The sequence below is a fragment of the Rosa chinensis genome, chromosome 5 (assembly GCF_002994745.2).
Source record: "Rosa chinensis cultivar Old Blush chromosome 5, RchiOBHm-V2, whole genome shotgun sequence".
NCBI lineage: Eukaryota > Viridiplantae > Streptophyta > Magnoliopsida > Rosales > Rosaceae > Rosa > Rosa chinensis.
The window spans coordinates 83,334,358-83,353,578 of NC_037092.1; the positions used below are offsets into that span (position 1 = coordinate 83,334,358).

Sequence of the window (19,221 nt, forward strand, 5' to 3'; positions counted from 1 at the left end):
ATGATAAAGGAGATATGTAATTACATTTGAAAATGGATGAATTATTACTTCAACTGTCTTAGATACACATTTTATTCTTGAAGATGGTTTGCATCTCTCAGTTTAGGAATTTTCTTTTGAGGCGAGTCTGGCGGTGAGGCCTTGGCTTTATTGACTGATTCAACTGGAACAGGCCATCTTCTATTATTATTATTGAATGTCCAAACATATGTTAGGACTTTGGCCATCTTCTATTACAAAATTAGCTGTCATTTGGCAAGATTAGCTTCGACTGTACATCAGCTTGATTGAAAGTAATTCTGGCTGCTAAGCGTTGTTCTATCTTTTGCAATCTAACTTCTATTTGACTTGAAATAGGTATCAATGCCTTGACTTGGACATTGTTTTGTTGCTATCCAATAATGGATCGATGAAATTACAACTTGGCTGATAGATGCAAGATTACATGCAGTTGGACTTGACTTGACGCAGGTATTCATGCCTCATCTGAATTGATCCATCTTTTTGTTCAATCAATCCAAGCTTTTATAGTAGTGGTTCAATTGGAAATACAGAATATTACTGCAATATCAGATTATCATCTAAGCTAAAAATTGATACCATCGAAATTTGAGTGCATATATATCAAACTAGGAAGTATTATTTCTTCTTTGTGTTGGAAATACAGAATACAATGTGATTAAAGGAAAAAAAAAATGTTACCATTGAAATTACTACATATAAGTACACACACAGTACTTTTCGACACCACGTTCATGCTTGGACTCCTTGATGATCCAACAGAAATGCAATCATTTACAATATTGAACTTGTAAATGAGGATGGATCTGGTGGAATTGAGACTTCGACAGTTCCTTCCAGCATCAATGTGAGTTTCTTCGTTGTGGGTCTCAGTGACGGATCCTCCTGGATGCACCAGAATGCGATCATCAAGTACTTCTCCAAATTCTTGATATCATGCACTGCCTCATCATCATTGTCAAATAGCAGATGCAGTTTCTTTTCCACATAGCAGTCATATGCCCAGTCAGCTAGTATCATTTGATCTTCATCCTCTGCCTCTGCCTCAAAATACTTCCTCAAGCAAATGATCTCAAGTAACAAAATCCCGTAGCTGTAAACATCGACCTTAGTTGTGATGGGCATATTTTTGAACCATTCAGGAGCCACATACCCTTTAGTTCCCCTGATTCCAGTAGTAGTTCGAGTCTGGTCCGTCTTCAACAGCTTGGCTAATCCAAAGTCAGAAATCCTTGCAATGAAAGAGTCATCTAGGAGAACATTTTGAGGCTTAATGTCACAATGTATGATTTGGCTGCTGCACTCCTCATGCAAATACAAGAGCCCTCTTGCTGTACCCAAGGCAATTTGCCTTCTTTGGTGCCAGCTCGGCCTTGACTCTCCAAAGAGGAAGCTTGCTAGAGAGCCGTTGCTCATGAACTCATAGACAAGAATTCGGTGCTCCCCCTCGTTGCAGAATCCTATTAGCTGTACCAAGTTTCTGTGATTTGTTCTGCCAATTGCACTCAATTCAGCTTTGAACTCCAACTCACTTTCTTTTACCGTAGTGTTCAATCTTTTGACAGCAACAGATCTCCCATTATCAGACTCTAAATCTCCTCTAAAAACTGTTGCAAAAGCACCACGACCAAGTTCTTCCTTAAATCCATTCGTAGCCTTATTTAGCTCCTCGTAAGTGAAACAGATTAGGTTCATCCCTGGTATGACTGAGTATGGTTGAACCACCTTTCCTTTCTTAAAATAGAAACCAGAAACAACCATATAAGTTATCAGTACTAGGAGAAAGTTTAGAAACCCTGAGCTACTCAGGAGCACTGATCCGACAAGGATCAGAGTTGAACGATTTTTCCTTCTTGAATGTGCATGTTCAGGTTTCAAAGTAGAATTACCTCTCCTTATTTTGATTAGAGCTTTTGCACCATTACTGGGGTCAATCCTTCCGTTGCGAAGAGGTATTGACTTGATCCAGCAGTCCCCGTTTCTGAAATTAGCTACTGCACAGAAACAATCAGCTAGGCAAGTCTGCCTGCACCAATCCTCAGTTACCGGCGTAAACTTCTCATAATCAGATTGAGGCCATGCTGTGTTTTGCATCTCTTCGAAATAGAAAAGATCAGTCTCTGGTGAGGTCCCATCACAGCTTTGTTGCACGAAGTTCTGCTTGCATCCTCTGAGCTCATCATTAGGATCAATGAAGCTATAACCAACTGGGCACTGGCAACTTGGCCCTTGGTCATGTTGACATAAGCCGTTGAAACCACATGCACCACCGCCTTTATCTTGTGAAATGCTCACACAGATGTTTGAAGGTATGATGGACAAAGTGGACCAAGCCTTAAGCCACACTCCACTTGAATTAGTGCTTTTAGGGTAGACATAGTACCTCAACACTCCATCATAGTCGAGAGTTGCTCTGTGGTAGAACCCTGTCGTTGAAGCTGTATTGTTTAGTACCGTAGTAAGTATGCTTCCGTTCTTGCTAGCAAGGTAAATAGCTCCAGTCTGGTTGAAGATGACTTGATATCCGATCCCCTCAGTTTGTGATGACCAATAAGCAAAATTAGCAGAATCCCATGGGTAATGTGTTGTGTAAAGCAAGAGGTTTCCATCAGCTTGTAGTGTAAACATGAATCTTCCTTTGGAGTAATTTGTTGCTGTTGTGGGAGCAAAGAGAATGGTGCCTTGATTTAAAGTCTGTGTGGGTAGAAGTGTATTTGTTGGCCGAGTAAAACTCTCCCACAAATACCTGGAATTTCGATTAGCCAACACAAAATTTCCTGTGTCGAGCATGGCTGCATAGGCTACTTCCATCCCAGCTGAATCAGCAAGCAGTAATTGTTTGCTTGTCGCAGCATCATTGAGTAAAAGCTGGCCATCTGCATTGAGTACCACTTTTGATCCCTTCTGCAGTAGATTGTTGGCATTGGCTGACCATACAATAGTCCTTTCAGCTATTTTGTTAAACCAAATGGCTAGTAAGAAGCCATTACTGCCAACTTCTTGGAAACCAAAGGCGAATTCCCCAGATGGCGAAGCCCAGAAAGAGTTATTGTCAAGTGCAGTGAGGGAAGAGCCCAAGGATATGTTTTTGTAAGTTTGAGCAACTGCAGAAAATGGGAGTAGCTGAAGAAGAAGAAGAAGAAGAAGAAGAAGAAGAAGAAGGTATAAAGGATATGGTAGTACAAAAGCCATGGTATGGAACAGTTAATTGTGATATACAGATTGCGATCATCTTTTGCATTATATAGGCCATTTTTAGTATGAGGAATATAGTGACATTCCAACATTGTTATTTTATTCACTTCTTCTGCTTCTCAATTATTTCTGCCATGGGCTAATGAATTATAGATCAACTACAGCAGCCAGCTGCAGGGCTGCTTGGCTTCTAGAGAATTTGTTCAGAAAATTATTTGGGATTCTAATTCTCAAACCTTGACTTTCTCATTTATTATATAACAATCTGCTATAACGTACATTATATATATGGAAACTTATGATGTCAAGCAATTGCATGTGAATACGGATGGTTTTCGAATTGAACTGTACGTCACAGAATAAATGGTAGATTTAAGTCAATACTATTATTTGGATGATTCCTCGAGTCTTTTCCAGGTGTATAACTATGTGTGTCTATATATATATATATAGGACCCTTCTAATGAGAGATCTCGTTAATTATGAACACGAATGGTTCAGGTTGAATAGATTCAGTTCTCGTTAACTGTGTGTGTGTCAACATGAACCGTACTAGCTTTAAGGGAGTTATCAATGTCTTAACGATCATCATTTTAGCTGAAAATTTGCAGAAATGATCTATACACTAGTACCTAAAAACTGAACGGTCGAGATGTGGATGTGCGACCGAAAAGTGACCAAAAACTCGAACTTCACACGTTAATTTCAAAGCGGAGATCTGCTCTAGATAGGATCTGTGTGTGTGTGTATATATATATATGTATATATATATATATATATATATATATATTTATAGATCTTATCCAGAGCGGTGCCTCGCTCTGAAAATTTCAGAGCGAGGTTAGGGTTTAGAGTCACTTTTCGATCGCATATCCACATCTCAACCGTTTAATTTTCAGGTACTAATTAATGTATAGAACATCTTTGCAAAATTTCAGTCAAATTGATGGTCGTTAAGGCATTGATAACTGCCTTAAAGCTAGTACGGTTCAGGTTGGACATATTTAGTTCGTCCATTGGTTTGAACGAGTTAGATACCTTATAAATCATCAATTTAGCTAAAATTTTGCATAGATGATCTATACATTAGTATCTAAAAACTGAATGGTCAAGATGTGGATATGAGACCGAAAAGTGATCCTAAACTCTAACCTCGCTCTGGATAGGATCTGTATATATATATATATATATATATATATATATGTATATATATATATATATATATATGTATATATAGATCTTATCCAGAGCGGTGCCTCGCTCTGAAAATTTCAGAGCGAGGTTAGGGTTTAGAGTCACTTTTCGATCGCATATCCACATCTCAACCGTTAGTTTTCAGGTACTAATGTATAGAACATCTCTGCAAAATTTCAGTCAAATTGATGGTCGTTAAGGCATTGATAACTGCCTTAAAGCTAGTACGGTTTAGGTTGGACATATTTAGTTCGTCCATTGGTTTGAAAGAGTTAGATACCTTATAGATCATCAATTTAGCTGAAATTTTGCAGAGATGATCTATACATTAGTATCTAAAAACTGAACGGTAGAGATGTGGATATGAGACCGAAAAGTGATCCTAAACTCTAACCTCGCTCTGGATAGGATCTGTGTATATATATATATATAAGCATGTAGCAAATTGTATTATGGAGAGGGCCTAATAGATTAACAAGACATGTTCTTTGTGATTTTTAATGCCTTTTGTTTTGGGTAGTGATTGGTTGATGGAAGCAAAAAATTTAAGCTATACTGTGTCATAAGATAGTGACAGATGAAATGAGGAAAAAAAAAAATCAAAATACAGGTAGTGTAACCAGCTCATGGTGCTTTATATTTTAGATTTTATATTCTTGTTGTAACCAGCTTAGAAGTACTTGATCCTTGGTTGAATGCTTGTGCCATAGTTTGCTTGATGTTTGTGATGGGTTTTGGAAATGAAAATGTAAGTGGAAATCTTGAAAGTTTTTGTCTTTGGTGGTTTGGAGTTTGCAAGTAGAGATGTAAACGTAAATGGCAAAGTGTTTGTTAATATTATTTCAGTCAGTTGTAACAGGCATTTCATCATTGAAGTTGACCTGCATTGTCCTTATCGCACTTTGTGTTTGTCAATACTATTTTAGTCAATTGCAAATTTGCAATACGTATCTGTTTAGCTTCTGAATAGAAAAATACGAGGTTGGCTAGACGTCTTGGCTCTTGATTGACTAATTGATATGCAATAGGTAGTTGTAGTTATGATGCATCTTGAGAGGAATTAACACTCGTCCCAAGACATGTTTATTTTTTTTAGTTTATCATGACATATCCTGCAGTGTCCCTCAAATTCAAACCAGCAAATATACATGTAGATTTGACTCTTTTCAGTTGCATTTATCTGTCACTGCACTTATTAGACTTCTTCAAACAATGAACTCTGTCAATGTTTTGATACTCTTAGACAGATTCTTACACTCTTTATGTAATTTCTTTTACTCCAGTTCACCATAGTTTCGTGCCTTCTTTGTTGAAAAGAGATCAATAATGATACGTACAATAAATAATCTCTAACAACATATATAGTTCCGTAGCTGTAAACATCCACCCTTTGTGAGATGAATTGGTTGAGATTATGATGTCTGTAGGATTCATTTGTGCTAAATTTACCCTCTTCCGGAGATAAGGATCATTCAAACCTAGTATTTTTTTTTGGTGGATTGAACCCCAAGAAGTAACCATTATTTAAAGGCATAATCTCCTAAATTTGGTTACTGATTACTTCTCGAATTTGGCATTAAATTCTCAATTTTTCCACTTAGTTTTTTTTTTTGGTAAGGTTTTTCCACTCACTTTGGGTTTTTCCACAGTTTTTCCAACTTATTGTTAACTACGGAAAAATCAAAATTCAAGATATGATCGGAAAGTAAGTTCCACAAGCGATCATTGAAAATAACCAAAAAAATGAATTCCTTAGTGGAAGAACCCTCATGAGACATGTGTATAAACACACACACACACACACACTATTTAGAGTTAGAATTTGGAATGAAAGTTTCTGATTTAGGTCGAATGTGGTACATGACATGACGCACCATCTCAGACTTTTCTGAAGACATGCATAAGAAATTACAAAGAAGAACATCAAAAAAAGACCCCTTGAAATCATAATACCATATACTCCAAAAATTCCAAATTCCAAATCCTTGGTTATTGTTTTAGCTCTAGAAACTAGCCAAGTTTGTTGCTTTTACAGCTCTGAGTCTGCTTTAGTTAGAAAGGCTTTTACTCGGTGAAGGAATATATTGGAAATCCATTATATATTTTCTCTACTTAGTCAGCAGTACTTTGTATATATGAAGAAGGCCTATTAGCTTTAAAATGGTATGCAGGAACCAGCAGGGGATGCTTGGCTTGTAGAATCTCAAACCTTTAGAGCATTGACTAGTTTATTTAACAATGATAGTGGAGATATGTAATTACACTTGAAAATGGATGAATTATAACTTCAACTGTCTAAGAAAATATACATTTTATTCCTGAAGATGGTCTGCATCTCTCAGTTTAGGAATTTTTTTTTGAGGCGAGTCTGGCGATGAGGCCTTGGCTTAATTGACTGATTCAACTGGAATAGGTCGTCTTCAACTATTATTCCTGAAAGTCCAAAAATAGGTTTGGACTTTGCCAACTTCTATTACAAATTAGCTGACATTTGGCAAGATTAGCTTCAACTTGACATCAGCTTGATTGAAAGTACTTCTGGCTGCTAAGTTGTTCTAACTTTTTCAATCGCACTCCTATTTGACTTGAAACAGGTCTCAATGCCTTGACTTGGATGTTATTTTGTTGCTGTCCAATAATAGATCGATGAAATTACAGCTTGGCTGATAGATGCAAGATGACATGCAGTTGGATTTCGACAGTTCGACTTGGACTTGGCTTGAGGCAGGTATTCATGCCTCCTCTGAATTGAACCATTTTTTTGTTCAATCCATGCAAACTTTTATAGTGTTGGTTCAATTAGAAATACAGAATATTACTGCCTTATCATTTCAGGTAAAAATTGATAACATCGAAATTTGAATGCTTATCAAACTAGAAAGTATTATTTCTTCTTTGTCTTGGAAATACAAACACAATGTGATTAAAGGAAAAAGAATGCAACCATTAAATTACTACATATAAGTACACACATATTACTTTTTGACACCACGTTCATGGTTGGACTCCTTGATGATCCAACAGAAATGCAATCATTTACAATATTGAACTTGCAAATGAGGATGGATCAGGTGGAATTGAGACGTCAACAGTTCCTTCAAGCATCAATGTGAGTTTCTTCGTTGTGGGTCTCAGTGACGGATCCTCCTGGATGCACCAGAATGCGATCATCAAGTACTTCTCCAAATTCTTGATATCATGCACTGCCTCATCGTCATTGTCAAATAGCAGATGCAGTTTCTTTTCCACATAGCAGTCATATGCCCAGTCAGCTAGTATCATTTGATCTTCATCCTCTGCCTCTGCCTCAAAATACTTCCTCAAGCAAATGATCTCAAGTAACAAAATCCCGTAGCTGTAAACATCAACCTTAGTTGTGATAGGCATATTTTTGAACCATTCAGGAGCCACATACCCTTTAGTTCCCCTGATTCCAGTAGTAGTTCGAGTCTGGTCCGTCTTCAAAAGCTTGGCTAATCCAAAGTCAGAAATCCTTGCTGTGAAAGAGTCATCTAGGAGAACATTTTGAGGCTTAATGTCACAATGTATGATTTGGCTGCTGCACTCCTCATGCAAATACAAGAGCCCTCTTGCTGTACCCAAGGCAATTTGCCTTCTTTGGTGCCAGCTCGGCCTTGACTCTCCAAAGAGGAAGCTTGCTAGAGAGCCGTTGCTCATGAACTCATAGACAAGAATTCGGTGCTCCCCCTCGTTGCAGAATCCTATTAGCTGTACCAAGTTTCTGTGATTTGTTCTGCCAATTGCACTCAATTCAGCTTTGAACTCCAACTCACTTTCTTTTACCGTAGTGTTCAATCTTTTGACAGCAACAGATCTCCCATTATCAGACTCTAAATCTCCTCTAAAAACTGTTGCAAAAGCACCACGACCAAGTTCTTCCTTAAATTCATTCGTAGCCTTATTTAGCTCCTCGTAAGTGAAACATATTAGGTTCATCCCTGGTATGACTGAGTATGGTTGAACCACCTTTCCTTTCTTAAAATAGAAACCAGAAACAACCATATAAGTTATCAGTACTAGGAGAAAGTTTAGAAACCCGGAGCTACTCAGGAGCACTGATCCGACAAGGATCAGAGTTGAACGATTTTTCCTTCTTGAATGTGCATGTTCAGGTTTCAAAGTAGAATTACCTCTCCTTATTTTGATTAGAGCTTTTGCACCATTACTGGGGTCAATCCTTCCGTTGCGAAGAGGTATTGACTTGATCCAGCAGTCCCCGTTTCTGAAATTAGCTACTGCACAGAAACAATCAGCTAGGCAAGTCTGCCTGCACCAATCCTCAGTTACCGGCGTAAACTTCTCATAATCAGATTGAGGCCATGCTGTGTTTTGCATCTCTTCGAAATAGAAAAGATCAGTCTCTGGTGAGGTCCCATCACAGCTTTGTTGCACGAAGTTCTGCTTGCATCCTCTGAGCTCATCATTAGGATCAATGAAGCTATAACCAACTGGGCACTGGCAACTTGGCCCTTGGTCATGTTGACATAAGCCGTTGAAACCACATGCACCACCGCCTTTATCTTGTGAAATGCTCACACAGATGTTTGGAGGTATGATGGACAAAGTGGACCAGGCCGTGATCCAGTGTCCACTTGTGCCAGTGCTTTTAGGGTAGACATAGTACCTCAACACTCCATCATAGTCAAGAGTTACTCTGTGGTAGAACTCCATGGTTGAAGCTGTATTGTTTAGAACAGCAGTAAGTATGCTTCCGTTCTTGCTAGTAAGGTAAATAGCTCCAGTCTGGTTGAAGATGACTTGATATCCGATCTCCATACTTTGTGTTGACCAATAAGGAAAATTAGCAGTATCCGATGGGTAATGTGTTGTGTAAAGCAGGAGATTTCCATCATCTTGTAGTGTAAACATGAATCTTCCTTTGGAGTAATTTGTTGCTGTTGTGGGAGCAAAGAGGATGGTGCCTTGATTTAGAGTCTGCGTGGGTAGAAGTGTATTTGTTGGCCTAGTAAAACTCTCCCACAAATACATTGAATTTTGATTAGCCAACACGAAATTTCCTGTGTCGAGCATGGCTGCATAGGCTACTTCCCTCCCTACTGAATCAGCAAGCAGTAATTGTTTGCTTGTCGCAGCATCATTGAGTAAAAGCTGGCCATCTGCATTTAGTACCACTTTTGATCCCTTCTGCAGTAGATTGTTGGCATTGGCTGACCATACAATAGTCCTTTCAGCTATTTTGTTAAACCAAATGGCTAGTAAGAAGCCATTACTACTAACTTCTTGGAAACCGAAAGCGAATTCCCCCGATGGCGAGGCCCAGAAAGAGTTATTGTCAAGTGCAGTGAGTGATGAGCCCAAGGATATGTTCTTATAAGTTTGAGCAACTGCGGAAATTGGGAGTAGCTGTAGAAGAAGAAGAAGAAGAAGAAGAAGAAGAAGGTAAAAAGGATATGGTAGCAGTATAGAAGCCATGGTATGAAAGTATGGAAGTGTCAATGGTGATATACAGAATGCAATCATCATTTGCATTATATAGACCATTTTTAGTAGGACAAGGATTATATCGACACTCCATCGATCATAGTTATTTTATTCACTTCTTCTGCTTTCTAATTATTTTTGCAATTAATAGATAAACTATATATAGCCGCGAGCTGCAGGCTGCTTCGCATCTAGAGAATTTGTATGAGCAATTATTTTGGATTCTAAATCTCAAACCTTGACTTTCTCGTTTTATTATATAATGGCCGGCTATGACTTGATGTATATATATGGAAACTTATGACTTATGAGGTCAAGCAATTGCATTGGAAGACGGATGGTTTTCGAGTTGAACCGTCACAAATGGTTGATGTAAGCCGGTATTCATCAAGTTCTGGATGATTCCTCGAGTCTTTTCCAGGCATATAAGCATGTTGAGTTGTATCATTGAGCGGCCTATAGATTAACAAGACGTACGTGTTCTTTGTGATTCTTAGTTTTAATGCTTTTCGTTTTGAGCAGTGATGAAATATTTGAGCTATACTGATGAAATATTTGGGGAAGAAAAAAAAGGTGCATATGGAGCTTGTGCTTTTGCTTTTGCCATATTGTTTGCTATTTGTGATGGGTTTTGGAATGGAAATGTAAGTGGAAATCTTGAAGGTTAGTCTTTGGTGGTTTTGTGTGGAAGTGGAATTTTTTTTTTTTTTTTGATTGAAGATAGAAGAGCAACAATGCTCTCCATCTCCCATTTATTTCAAAAGAAATTAAGAAAAAGATACACATAAGAGGGGGGTTCTAAGTAGGTGTTTTGTGTGGAAGTGGAAATTCACATGTAAATGGCAAAGTGTTTGTTAATATTATTTCAGTCAGTTTTATGTTCCATTTTTTGCTTTAGCCCTCGTGTAAATGCTGGAGGTTCTGTTTTTTTATCAACTGATTGGTCGTGGGTTCAATTTTCCAAATAAGCATTTCATCATTGAAGGTGATCTCCATTTGTTCCCCATTGCACTCTGTGTTCGTCAATATTACTTCATTCAATTCCAATACGTACGTGCTAGCTTAGAACAGAAAAATATGAGGTTGGCTTGTTATGTCTTGACTTAGATGATTAATTGATATTCAATAGGTTGTTGTAGTTTTCAACTTTTGATCCATCTTGATAGGAATTATTTAGTACTTGTCCCAATAATGTTTGTTTAGTACTAGATCGATCAGGTAGCAAATATACATATATATACACACACACACACACACGGACGAGTTCGAAAGAGGACGTCCGCACTTTCGTTAAAGTGCGGACGGCGCTGCTGCAGCTCGACTCGGGGTGCGACGGAGCGGCGGAGCTTGCCGACTGACGCCACGGGTCAGACGGACGGGTCTGCAGTCGGTGGAGTCACTGCCGATGTGGTTGCAGCCTTGCCCAGAAACCTGTAGTTGCAGGTGAGCTCGCTGCCCAGAAACCTGCAACTCCGACCTCCTCCGACCTTGAACGCTGCCCAGAACCGTCCGCCAAGCCTCCGGCCTCCGTCCTCCAAGCCCCGAGCTGTCGTCGCAGCCTGGAACGCCGCTGCTGCGTCGCCGTCCGCACGTCCGCTTCAGAACCCGCCCCTATATATATATATATATATATATATATATATTTGGCTCTTTTCAATTGCATTTATCTGTCACTGCACTATTAGACTTCATGACAGGAATTATTTAGTACTGGTCCCAACAGATGTTTGTTGTTTAGTACTGGCTAGATCAATCAGGTAGCAAATATATATACGTGTAGATTTGGCTCTTTTCAATTGCATTTATCTGTCACTGCACTATTAGACTTCTCGACAGGAATTATTTAGTACTGGTCCCAACTCCCAACAGATGTTTGTTTAGTACTAAATCGATCAGGTAGCGAATTTACATGTAGATTTGGCTATTTTCAATTGCATTTATTTGTCACTGCACTATTAGACTTCTTCAAACAATAGACTCCGTCAACGTTTTCATAATCCCTAGATAGCTTCTTACACTCTGTAATATTTTTTGTTTCTTGTTGAGTGCACAGTTTCGCATTGCCTTCTTTGTAGAAAAGGAAAATGATTTTGTACTTTTATCGATATTACTTAATTAGGCATTCTTCATCAATAATCATACGTTTCTGTCTTTATGTACTTGTACGTGTATGTTATTCACTCATTCTCCACTAGCAGATGGAGTTTCTTTAGCTTGCAGCAATCGTATGCCTAATCAGATAGTATCATTTGATCTTCATCTTCTGGACATGATTGTATGCACTGACAGTGCAAGTGCACTGCCAGATATTTTAATCTCTAAAAAAATAACAGTCCCTCATATAATCCACTCTTTTATATATTTTAATATAAAAAAAATTACATTAATTCATATTACAAGTACACATGCACTGACGGTGCATGGAATACACTCACAATGTACAATTTGGCTGCTACACTCATGCAAATACAAGATCCCTCTTGCAACACCTATGGCAATTTGGCTCCTATGCTATATATATTTAATTTATTTGAGTTGTAATTTAACTGTAACTGCAATTAAATTTATTTGCTTTATTTTTTGTTAAATATTTCCTATAGATTTAATAATAGAATAAGCTATAATGTATTGTCTTGTTGGTCACTTGGTCTTATGATTTTCGTAGGGTTATTTACTTTTCATAAATTTCTAATCGGCATAACAGTAATTAAACTTGAAACCTTAAGCATTAGTTCAACCATCCCCAACCATTACGCACAATTAATAGCTATAGAAGGAGAAGCAAAAGCAAGAAAGCACATGGTAGTTCAAAATCTATGGTATGAAAGAGGTATAAACCCCACTTGCATTCTGCCATTAAATCTAGACATAAGTTTGTCAACTTTTGCAGGGGCACACTTCAACCTCTTTGTTGTAGTAAAATGGAATTGCAGAGAGAATTGTGTGTTTATTATATGATAATAGGAGCCCTTTATATAGGGAATTACAGAGTACATAAAATGTAATAGAATCCGAACATAATTAGGAAACTTAGAACCTTCTCCTATTACAACTCTAGGACTAAACCCTAGTTTGAAGAGGCACACATATGTCGACTTCTTTCAACACTCCCCCTTGTGCCACTCAAACTTGGTGATGACGCTTTGATCGTTGCCTCACTAAAAACTTTGCCAGGTAACAAAAACCCTATGGGACAAAAATAACCTTGGTCAAAGGACAAAAAGAGCACAACACATCCTTCACTCTTCGAGATCGAACATGTAGACATCATACCTCCCCCTGATGTCAATATCTCCCCCTGATTGCTACAATCATGGGAGTTCAGATAACTTTCTCAATTTGATGCTCTTCACATGTTTCTGGAAGGTGGATTTAGGTAACGACTTGGTAAATAAGTCTGCTACATTATCCTCAGATCGGATTTGATTCACTTCAATATTTAGAAGTGCTTGTTGTTACTGATTGTAAAAGAACTTAGGCGATATATGTTTGGTGTTGTCGCCCTTGATGAAACCTAACTTCATTTGCTCAATACAAGCTGCATTATCTTCATAAATGCATGTAGGTTCATCTGTGGTAAACTTCAAACCACAAGTTCCTCGAATGTGTCTAATTACAGACCTTAGCTATATGCATTCTCGCACGGCTTCATGTAGAGCAATAATCTCTGCATGATTTGAGGAAGTAGCAACAAAGGTCTGCTTTGTAGACCTCCAAGATATCGTAGTGCTTCCCATGGTAAAGACATAACCCGTTTGGGAGTTACCTTTGTGAGGGTCAGAGAGATACCCTGCATCAGCAAAACCCATCAAGACATCGTTGTCATTTTGATGAAGGAGAGGAGGAGGACGTCGGCCACCATGGGTGGTGGCTATAGCGTCAACATCATGGAAGGTGGCATTTTTCCTTGTGGGGTCCGATCCCATACTTCTGTCATTTCTTTTCTCTTTGTAGGGATAAAACAAGTCCATATCAATCGTACCTCTCAAGTATCGAAAGATTGTCTTTATACCAATCTAATGGCGGTAGGTTGGCGCAGAACTATGTCAAGCTAATAAGTTCACTGCGAACGAGATGTCCGGTCTTGTGCATTGAGCTAAGTACAATAATGCGCCTATTGCACTTAGATAGGGCACTTCAGCCTCTAATAAGTCTTCGTCCTCATCCCTTGGACGAAATGGATATTTTCCGGCCTCAAGACTACTGCTGATCATGGAAGTACTCACAGGCTTTGCTTTATCTTCATTAAAGCGCCTCAATAATTTTTGAGTATATGTTGACTGATGGATCATAATCCCATCACTACAGTGCTCGAGTTATAGTCCGAGACAAAACCGTGTTTTCCCAAGATCTTTCATCTCAAATTCGGATTCCAAGTATTTAGCAGTTTCCTTTAACTCATCTAGAGTTCCAATTAGGTTCATGTCTTTGACACAAACTGCTACAATTGCAAATCCGGCACTTGTCCTTTTAATAAACACGCATGATCATATTTCATTGTTCACATATCCCTTCCCAATCAAGTAGTCACTTAGACGGTTATACCACATCCGTCCGGATTGTTTCAATCCATATAGTGAGTGTCTTAATCTTATTGACAACGCTCTCTGTGGTTTATAGCCACTTGATTTGGGTAATTGAAGTCCATCTGGAACCTTCATATATATCTCTGAATCTAGATCCCCATAGAGAAATGTTGTAACCACATCCATAAGCTGCATGTTAAGTTTTTCAGAAACTACCAAACTGACAAGGTAGCGGAATGTTATAACGTCCATTACGGGATAATATGTCTCCTCGTAGTCAATTCTAGGGCGTTGTGAGAAACCTTGCGCCACAAGGCGGGTCTTGTATCTAACAACCTCATTTTTCTCATTACACTTTCTAACAAAGACCATTTATGGCCAACAGGCTTTATACTTGGGGGTGTCAGCGTTATAGGCCTAAATAGCTATCTCTTAGTTAGTGAATCCAATTCAACCTTGATCACATCTTTTCATTTAGGCCAATCTGCTCTTCGTTGACATTCTTCAACGGAGCGAGGTTCGATATCATCGTGTTCTATAATTCCTTGAGCAATAGAATATGCAAACACATCATCAAGGATAATAGAATTTCTATTCAATGTCTCGTGAACACTAGTGTAATTCATGGAGATCTCCCTATTATCTGAAATTGGTTCTATCATTGGAGCGTCCCCCAATGATGTCTCTTGGACATAACCATAATCTGGAATATCTTCATGAGATGGGTTATTTATATCGATGATTAATGGATCTTTTTGTGTCAAACTCGCTTTCTTTCTCAGGAGAGAATCCATCGAACCTTTGGGCCTTCCACATTTCCTTGATGGGAGCCCAACCTGAGCCATATTGCCATCACCATTAGTGGTGCTAACGCCATGTCCATGATTTTTAGGGACATCGATCCTTGCAGGCACGTTTGCAGCAGGTATGTGTGATCTTGTCACTTTAGCGATACCAGAAAACGCATCAGGCATCGAGTCTGCTACGTTCTAAAGATCGAGAATTCTCCTCACTTCAATTTCGGATTGTGCAGTTCGGGGATCAAGGTGAGACAAAGTGCGGACAGACCACGACAATTCCTATCGTTCATGTTGAGCATTATTGTTCTTATCTCCCCCTAACAACGGGAAGACTGTCTCATCAAAGTGACAATCCGCAAATGTAGTAGTAAATAGATCGCCTGTCAAGGGTTCTAAGTAGCGGATGATGGTTGGAGAGTCATATCCAACGTAAATGCCTAATCATCTTTGAGGACCCATTTTGGTGCGCTGTGGCGGTGCAATTGACACATAAACTGCACACCCAAATATGCGTAAGTGTAAGACGTCAGGCTCATATCCAGTACCCATCTGGGACGCAGAAAATGGTTGGGTGGTAGTAGGCCTCAGACGAATGAGCACAGCTGCATTCAATATTGCATAGCCCCAAGCAGAAACAGGGAGATTGGTGTGCATAACCAATGCTTTAGTGACCATTTGAAGTCTTTTAACGGCAGCTTCTGCGAGACCATTTTGGGTGTGAACATGAGGATCAGGGTGTTCAACCTCAATCCCAATGGACATGAAATAGTCATAAAAAGTTTTTGATGTAAACTCTCCAGCATTGTTAAGACGAATTGACTTATTAGGATGATCAGGGTGGTGAGCTCTTAACTTAATGAATTGTGCTAGGAGTTTAGCAAATGCAGCATTTCTTGTGGACAAGAGCATGACATGTGACCAGCGTGTCGATGCATCAACCAACACCATAAAGTATCTAAATGGTCCGCAAGTTGGTTGGATAGGTCCACAAATATCACCTTGGATTCTTTGTAAGAATGATATATTTTGTTTAGTGTCCTTTGCATAGGATTGTCTCGATCCTAATTTTGCTAAAGAACAGGCTTTAGAAGCAACCAAGAAAGAATTTGGTTGTGCCACGAAGTCACAATTGACTTTAGAAGTAGAAAAAGGAACTAAGGAGGCATTGGTGGCGTCAATACCACTTTTGGGCCGTAGGGGGTAGACGGCGCTGACCCTACCTTGGACTGAATTTCGGTTCTGACTTCTTTTCGTTTTGAAAAATGGATGTCCGTGTGAAGTATTTAGTGTATGGATCATCATATCACGACCAGGATGTCCCAAACGGTAGTGTCAAAGCCTATATGTGTCAGAATCCCATAAGTCATCTCTCATGACATGGTTGGATTCAATGACTCGAATAGTGGTTGCATACAACCCACTAGAGCGACACATAAGTTTCTCTAATACTCGTTATATCCGTAGTCATTAGAGGTGATGTAAAGGAACTCTTGTCCATTCTCACAATGTGTTTCTACATGAAAACCATTGGCTCTTATATCTTTAAAACTCAATAGGGTTCTTCCAGCCCTAGGAGCATATAGAGCTTCGGTGACATTAATACTTATGCCATTTGGCAATATAAATTGAGCTAGTCCTCGATCATGAATCAATTGTGATGGTCTAGCCATCGTAGTCACGGAAGATAGACTAGGCGTCATTCATAGAAATAGTTGCCTATGTCGCAATATAGTATGTGTGGTGCCACTATCAACAAGGCATTCTAACTCTCCAGTAGAGGTGGCAAACGGGCCGGTCCGGCCCGGCCAGGCCCATTTTAAGCGGGCCTAGTCGTGCTTCGTGCCGGGCTTGGGCCGGCCCATTTATTATCGTGCCGGGCTCGTGCCGGCCCATTTACTTAAACATTAAGCCCGGCTCGGGCCCATATCGTAGCGGGCCGTGCTCGTGTGGGGTCAATAACGGGCCGTGCTCGTGCCTACCCACTATAAAGCACGATTTTTAAATCTTAATTTGAACAAATAAAAATTAATTTTATTTAACTATTTAGAAAATTAAAATAAATTAAGTTCTACAACGTTTTTCTTAAGATTAGATTTCTAATAATTTTTTATATTCCACTATAAGAAAAAAAGAAGAAGAAAACTCAAAATATATTGTTTTTAGTATATTATTGTGAGATTAATCTTTATTAATATAATGAAGATTTAGTATCTATTATTATTTCCTTCATTCTATAGTTGTATTATTATGAGATTAGTCTTTATTAATATACATATATTTAATATTTAGAAAAAATACTTATGTCAAAACAAGGATATAATGTTTTGTTTCATTATTTTGACAATATAAAAGAAAGCATTGGTGGAATTGTCATGAGATTTTAAATAAAAATGTCTCATATTCAAATCTCATCATTGTAGTTTTTTAATATTTTTTTTAAAAAAAATGAAATTTTGTGTTTGTAACGGGCCGGCCCACAATATGTCGTGCTCGGGCCGTGACGGGCCCATTACGGGCTCGGGCCAGGCCAATGGGCCAATATTTTTAGGCCCAGCCCGACCCATTATTCTAACGTGCTCGGGTCGTGCCGGGCCACTAACGGGCTTGGGCCGTGCCGGGCCGCTTTTAAGCGTGCCGGGCCCGTGCCGTGCTTGTGCTTAGTGGCCCGTTTGCCACCTCTACTCTCTAGGAAACATACTAAAAAATAATAAAGTTCAGAATTAAAACATGTCCACGACATTGAATAATAATACGATACTTTATTAACAAAAATAGCCAATGATTACATCAAAATTTCCAAAGTCTAATCCAAAAAAAAATCAAACTAAAATAAATTGTAGTCACTCTATCCATTTGGTAACTCCAATCAAATATGACCAGGAAAGTAGAGAGAGATGTTGGTGGAGCGAGGCTCTCTTAAGTACCACTAATCTCAATTGCTTTCCTAAACATCATACTTCATTGGATGACCCACATGAGAAAGAGTTAATATATACAATTGTTATTTATTGACTAAGGCATGTTGCCATTATATAATTCTTGGAAAATAAAAATGACTATTCTAATCAAAGTCTGCGGCATCCTTGTGCACTTCATCTTTAGCTTTGAAGTCCTCTATGGTGAGATTGACATCTTCACCATCTTCTTCTTCTGCAAGGTAAACTTCTTGCTCCCTCAGGTCCCTGTATGCCTGTATCTGGCAGCTAGTTGCTCCCTTGCTTTGCATTGCTTGAACCAATGCTCACTTGATCCACATCGATGACACACATCATTGTGGTTGCCTCCCTTCAATTAAGGTGCACGTTGTGGACGCTCCCTAGGAGGGTTGGCGCCACCACTATGGCCAGGGACACCACGGCCACCTCTCCCACGTGTGGCATTGCCACCACGTGTATCCGCACTAAACTTGCGGTTTCCTTCCTTGTCAAGGCAGTTATATAGACCCATACGTCCTTCATGTCCCTTATTCTTAGGGTTCCGCTCCTTGCACCCAAACGCCCTCCTTTGGGTGCATTATAATTCGCCTCATTAACGCTCTTAGTTCCAATGGGCCTTGAATTATAATTCCTCACGAGTATGTTATCATGTTTCTCAGCTACAGATATAATATTGATAAGCTGATGAAACCTCATGATCCGTCTAGCATTGACCTCAGTACGATATTGCTTTGAGACCACAATTGCTGAAACAAGGAAGGTGGAGATAGTTTTCTCAATTAGCTCTTGCTTTGTGATGGGTTGTCCACAAAATCTCAACATGGATTGTAGATGAAGAGCTTCTGAATTATATTCAGCAACAGGCTAGAAGTCAGTGAAGCGTAGATTGTTCCATTGAACCTTCAAGTCAGGGAGGATGGAATCTTGGACATTGCTAAAGCGCTCTTCTAGCTCTACCCATAGCTCTCTTGCATCTTTGATTGACATATACTCCAATATGAGTGCTTTGTCCATATGACGTCGCATCAAGATAACTGCTTGAGCATGCTTTGTAGGTGTTCGTGTGAACACAAGATCCGGGTTGGT

The 19,221-nt window shown here is 39.1% G+C and overlaps 2 protein-coding genes across 2 annotated transcripts; both read right to left on the reverse strand.

Annotated features, from left to right (window-relative positions):
* Window positions 1-795: 795 nt before the first annotated feature.
* LOC112164291 (G-type lectin S-receptor-like serine/threonine-protein kinase LECRK3) lies at window positions 796-3,213 on the reverse strand. Its single transcript, XM_024300509.1, has one exon. The coding sequence runs from the start codon at window positions 3,211-3,213 to the stop codon at window positions 796-798; it is 2,418 nt and encodes an 805-aa protein (XP_024156277.1).
* A 4,233-nt stretch (window positions 3,214-7,446) lies between these two features.
* LOC112166565 (G-type lectin S-receptor-like serine/threonine-protein kinase LECRK3) lies at window positions 7,447-9,864 on the reverse strand. The gene has a single exon (XM_024303440.2). It carries the CDS (start codon window positions 9,862-9,864, stop codon window positions 7,447-7,449), a length of 2,418 nt encoding a protein of 805 aa, XP_024159208.2.
* Between the last annotated feature and the right edge of the window lie 9,357 nt (window positions 9,865-19,221).

Bases quoted from the DNA above. Each gene is read 5' to 3' on its own strand.
- LOC112164291 (XM_024300509.1), bottom strand. From the start codon at position 3,213: ATGGCTTTTGTACTACCATATCCTTTATACCTTCTTCTTCTTCTTCTT.
- LOC112166565 (XM_024303440.2), bottom strand. From the start codon at position 9,864: ATGGCTTCTATACTGCTACCATATCCTTTTTACCTTCTTCTTCTTCTT.